We start from the raw sequence: 5,512 nt of genomic DNA on the forward strand, positions 1-5,512 counted from the left end.
CCTGTGCATGTGTGCGTGTGCCGGGGGGTGGGGTGGGCATCCTCGATCCTTAGGCAGGGCTTGGCTGGAAAGTGTGGGGGGCTGCCGGGTGGTCGCCATGACTGCTGCCGCCGCTGCAGCAGCAGCGGCTGTTGCCTCGAGCTGAGCTGGGGAGGCGCGGCTGGAGAGGAGCTGTCCATTCAGCACCACGGCGCGGCGGCTTCGCCTTGCTGAGGTAGCCGCTCACCTCTCTGGAAGGCGGCGGGTCCAGGACGTGAAGCTGCGCCCACTTACCAGTCAAGGCTGCTTCCTCTGCCTCCGTCGTACAAAGGTGAGACGGCGAACAACAGTCCTTGGAGGCGAGGCGTTTTCGCAGCCTGCAGGAAGGACCCCGCCCCAGCGATGCTGGCGAGGAGCGCAGGGAAGTTTCACGCTCTTGGACGGGGTCGCAGCCGCCACAGCAGCTCTTGAGGTAAGGGGTCGGGGGAGGTTAGGAGTGGGGAAATGCCGGGGTTAGTCTTTTGGTCGAGTCGGGGTAGGGGGGTCGTTGGAAACCACTGGCTGTCCTCGTTCTTTTGTTATGATGGAGGCGCACCTACTTTGTACCTGAGAGGGGAAAGGAAAGAAGCACAAAGACTTGCCGTTTTGCCCCAGTCAGCACTGCTACAGACTTTAGAGGAAGATGCTGTTGCTTGTACATCACCTGGAAACGGGTGGCGGTGGGGAGCGAAGCTGTTTTGGCTGTCCATCCAACCGTTAAAATCCATGCCCTATTTGCAATAGCTCCGCTATCCAAGGAGGAGCTGGGTGACAGTCAAGAGCTATGTGGGGTATTGTGTCAGTGACAGCATTGCTGAAGGATGTGCAGGGAAAGGAACGAGGAAGGAGGGTCAAGAAATAGAAGGTGTTAATTTGAGGCTGTGCATGAAAATTAATCATCTTCTCACTTCTAGTTAAGAACATACGCTACCTCTCCTAGAAAGGAGCCAGTGCTGTGACAATTTGAAGGTGTGTATTATGTGTTCAAGTGAATCCGATCCACATAGAACCAAAAAAGGGTTAGGGCGGGGTGGGGGTGGGAGATGAAGAATGTCTTTCTATTCTGGCTAACCCTGATTGCCTCCTTTAATTATTCCATAGGTCTGCTCTTCCTACCCTATCTAGGTTTGAAAGACGCTCGCAATGACAGGGCTGAGTCTGAAGGATTTATCGGAGGCTGATTTTGAAGACAACGAGATCAGCATCAATGTCGGAGGCTTTAAGAAAAAGATGAGATCCAACATGCTGTTGCGATTCCCAGAAACAAGACTGGGTAAATTGTTGAGCTGCAATTCAAAGGAGTCAATTTTAGAGCTTTGCGATGATTACGACGACACTAAAAATGAGTTCTACTTTGACAGGAACCCTGAACTTTTCCCTTATGTGCTGCATTTTTATAACACAGGGAAGCTGCATGTGATGGGTGAACTCTGTGTCTTTTCCTTCAGCCAGGAGATTGAATATTGGGGAATCAATGAATTCTTTATTGATTCTTGCTGCAGCTACAGCTACCATGGGAGAAAAATGGAACCCGACCAAGAAAAATGGGAAGATCACAGTGACCAGGAAAGCACCAGCTCTTCGTTTGATGAGATCTTGGCCTTCTACAATGATGCTGCTAAGTTTGACAAGCAACCCTTTGGGAAAGTCAGGCGGCAGCTATGGTTAGCTTTAGACAACCCTGGCTATTCTGTCTTGAGCCGAATATTCAGCATCCTTTCCATAGTGGTTGTTCTTGGATCTATAGTAACCATGTGCCTCAATAGCCTATCAGACTTTCAGATTATTAACAGCAGTGGGAACTTGGAGGAAGACCCTCGTTTTGAGATTGTGGAACATTTTGGTATTGCATGGTTCACCTTTGAGCTGGTGGCAAGGTTTGCAGTGGCTCCAGACCTCTTGAAGTTTTTTAAGCATGCACTCAATCTGATTGACCTCATGTCCATCCTTCCATTTTACATCACTTTGATCGTTAACTTGGTGGTAGAAAGTAGCCCTACTTTAGCTAATTTGGGTAGAGTAGCCCAAGTCCTGAGACTGATGAGAATATTCCGCATCTTAAAACTCGCTCGACACTCAACAGGCCTTAGATCTCTTGGAGCCACCCTCAAGTATAGCTACAGGGAGGTAGGGCTTCTCCTGCTTTACCTCTCAGTTGGAATCTCTATATTCTCTGTAGTGGCTTACACAATTGAAAAAGAAGAAAACAGGGCCCTAGAAACCATTCCGGCTTGCTGGTGGTGGGCTACCGTTAGCATGACCACTGTTGGCTATGGGGATGTTGTCCCAGTGACCACTGCAGGCAGGCTGACAGCTTCTGCGTGCATACTAGCTGGCATCTTGGTAGTGGTCCTTCCTATCACACTCATCTTCAACAAGTTTTCTCATTTTTACAGGCGCCAAAAGCAACTAGAAAGTGCAATGAGGAGCTGTGATTTTGGGGATGGGATGAAAGTGGTTCCTTCAGTCAACTTAAGGGACTACTATGCCTACAAAGTTAAGTCCCTGATGGCCAGTCTCACAAACATGAGCAGGAGCACACCCAGTGAACTAAGTCTAAATGATTCTTTGCATTAGACTCTGGTTCTAAGACCAGTTTGCATGATGGAAAACCAAGAGATGTATTTATATTTGTTGTTCCTTTCACCCCAGTATCAAATGTTGATGATGCACCAAGGACAGATGATCCACATAACCATTTTTTTCCACCATAAGATACTTCCCCGCCCCTTGCCCCCTGCCCAGAAATCTTTCGGTAGCAATTCACATGTACTTGAGTGTTGTGAATGGTTCATCATTCATCCAGATTTAAGGACAGCGCAAGTTTTGAAGCTTGCACAATTTGTGCTGGCTTGCAATCAGGAACGTATGTCAAACCCATCACAAAGCCATGTTGCACATGAATTACCACCACGTACAAAGGGCCACTTGATAGAAAAATGGTTGTGCAAATCCACTTACCTTGGCAGCTTTGAAGACAATGACATTTAGTTACAGGTTGATACCAAATGCATTTTCATCCAGCTGCATAGAAACAGCATCCTGATTTTTCTATACAGCTGTTGTTGTCTCCATGACATTAGTGCTGGTAGTGCTGTGCTTCTTGGTCACATGTACATTTTGCTTTGGAAATCCTGTGTAAGCAGTGAAAATAATATTTCCAGGAACACCCCCCCCAAAAAAAAACCCACCCCTCCCTGTAAAACTGGAAATTTTGTGTCCCCAGTTCCATAGACATTGTGATACAGCAAAAAAAAAAGAAAGAAAAAGAAAAAAAGTGACACAATTACTATTTAGTTTAACACCATCACAGAGCAGCTATAAATGCCCAAGCTACATTTCAGAAAGCACTTGCCACAACCATACGTGACTTGGGTACTCACTGCCCCTGTATGGTAAGTAACACTTTAGTAATCAGTTGTGCAGCCAACTGACATTGATTCTCAGTGGTGTGATATTTTAAACTTTGAAAAAGGCCTGATGGGAGGGACGATGCCAACGCCCTATCACTCAATGGGAAGAATAACGGGGGTCACCATGGGTGGAACAAGGTGCAGGGCTAGGCTGGCTTTTCAAAACCGGTCTCTCCTACTGAACAGTGCATCTGTTTAAGTCTGCCTTATATACAGAGACCAATGCTGACTCCAGATTTTTGACCCTCTGTGGATCCTTGCCTGAGTCTACTTTTTCACCACCATTGTCATCAGTTGCTATTGCTGTCATCCTCTTTCTCATCATTGCTCTTACCTGCTTGCTTGATAGGCATAGAGCCAGTGAACAAGTAGGCAGTGGCATCTATTGCTCCTTGTTCTCACCACCACCATTGTTTGGGCCAGAGGAAGAGGCTGGTTGCAATGGTGAAGATGAGGAGGAAGTCTTGGTGGTTCTTGTCAGTGTGCCGTTGCTGGGATGTGAGCCCTCTGCAGGTACCTGACAATACTTACCCTTGACACCAGGCCTGACATAGAACCATTCTGGTTCAGTTTCTTGGTCACCCTAAAGTATGATCTAATATGGATAGAGTGTGACAGCATGTTGGGAACAGAAGATAGGTGGATGGATGGATGGATGGATGGATGGATGGATGGATGGATGGATGGATAGACAGATGGGGTTGTTTTTCAAGACCACTTGAAATTTGTACATTTCTCTTTCTTCTGGGGGGTCATGGATAAAACTCTCATCATGCATAGGTACTGAGCTAGGCCTTTGATGACAGATTTTGAAACATATCTCTGTACCCACTACTGAGATATGCAATAGGCCACCGTCTCAAAAGGATCTACGACAACAACAAATTTCTCCTATGAATGTGCCCAATGAGATATTCAAGGCCTAATGTTTCTAGACACAAAGAATTGTTATCTTCTATAAATTTCTGTTGGAACCTTTCATGGTAAAATTTCAACACCTGTAAAAAAATTTTTAAAAAAAATGTCTGAGCTAAATGATCAATGTAGGAATCCACATAATTATAAGATACTCTTGTGGCTGACTGGTGAAGAGAAATACACCAAAGACAGTTATGTACAAACTGACAATTGCCTAGTGGACAAAAATGTATTAAAATGATGTCATATGTATTTCCAGGATATTGTCCAATTTTGTCATAAAGGACTGGTTATAAGCTTTGCACATGAATAAAATGCAAAGTATCCAATTAGATACCAGTATCAGAGCCTATATACACCTGTTCCTAGGGAACATGGGTGGGAGGGTGCTGTTGCACCCATGTCCCGCTTGTGGATTCCTGGTCAACAGTTGGTTGGCCACTGTGTGAACAGAGTGCTGGACTAGATATACCCTTGGTGTGATCCAGCAGGGCTCATCTTAAGTTCTTACTAGCATCCTGATCCCAAACACATTTACATGGAAGTAAGGGCAGAAAACCCATACAATAATATCCCCCTTCCTACATTCTTTTATCATTTACAATACCTGCGGTTACAAGCAGGAGATGAGTTCGGACTGTTTTTCTTTGTCTCCCCTTCCAACTCATTGGCTATTCAAAAATCCCCCCATGCTTTTGAAGTCAAGGAGTAAAAACTATGGAACCCTCTATTTTCATTAATCTTTGAGGTAAATCTGCATTGTGTGGAGATTTGAAGGGACGAATGGCTGGGAACTGGAAAAGGATTAAACAGGTTCTAACTTCTACACCCTTTGCCAGTCTTCCACCTGCCTGCAGAATATGGGATGGTGGAGGAGAGAATAATCCCAGACCTACACATAACTTGTATTTGGACTCTTGATATAATTGGCTTTACTGTGAACCAGACACAACTAAACACTTTTATAATTCCAGCTAAGCAAGTTGACTCTCCTCATGCCTTGAAATCAATAAAAGTGCTTATGTTTGGTTGGATTGTGCCCTTTCTCCCGAGTAAGTTTGCTTGAGACTGGAGTTAAAGGGCCAAACCAGGTAAGTTGTGCAAATGTCTCTCTCTCTCTCTCTCTCTCTCTCTCTCTCTCTCTCTGTGTGTGTGTGTGTGTG

At 45.5% G+C, this 5,512-nt stretch overlaps 1 protein-coding gene across 1 annotated transcript; it reads left to right on the forward strand.

Annotated features, from left to right (window-relative positions):
• The first annotated feature begins 954 nt into the window (after positions 1-954).
• On the forward strand, positions 955-3,013 carry KCNS2 (potassium voltage-gated channel modifier subfamily S member 2). The gene is made up of 2 exons (XM_063129895.1): positions 955-987; positions 1,120-3,013. Exon 2 carries the CDS (start codon positions 1,162-1,164, stop codon positions 2,593-2,595), a length of 1,434 nt encoding a protein of 477 aa, XP_062985965.1. The 5' UTR covers positions 955-987; positions 1,120-1,161; the 3' UTR covers positions 2,596-3,013.
• Positions 3,014-5,512: the final 2,499 nt, after the last annotated feature.

This window comes from Elgaria multicarinata, chromosome 7 (genome assembly GCF_023053635.1).
Source record: "Elgaria multicarinata webbii isolate HBS135686 ecotype San Diego chromosome 7, rElgMul1.1.pri, whole genome shotgun sequence".
In the NCBI taxonomy this organism is placed as follows: domain Eukaryota; kingdom Metazoa; phylum Chordata; class Lepidosauria; order Squamata; family Anguidae; genus Elgaria; species Elgaria multicarinata.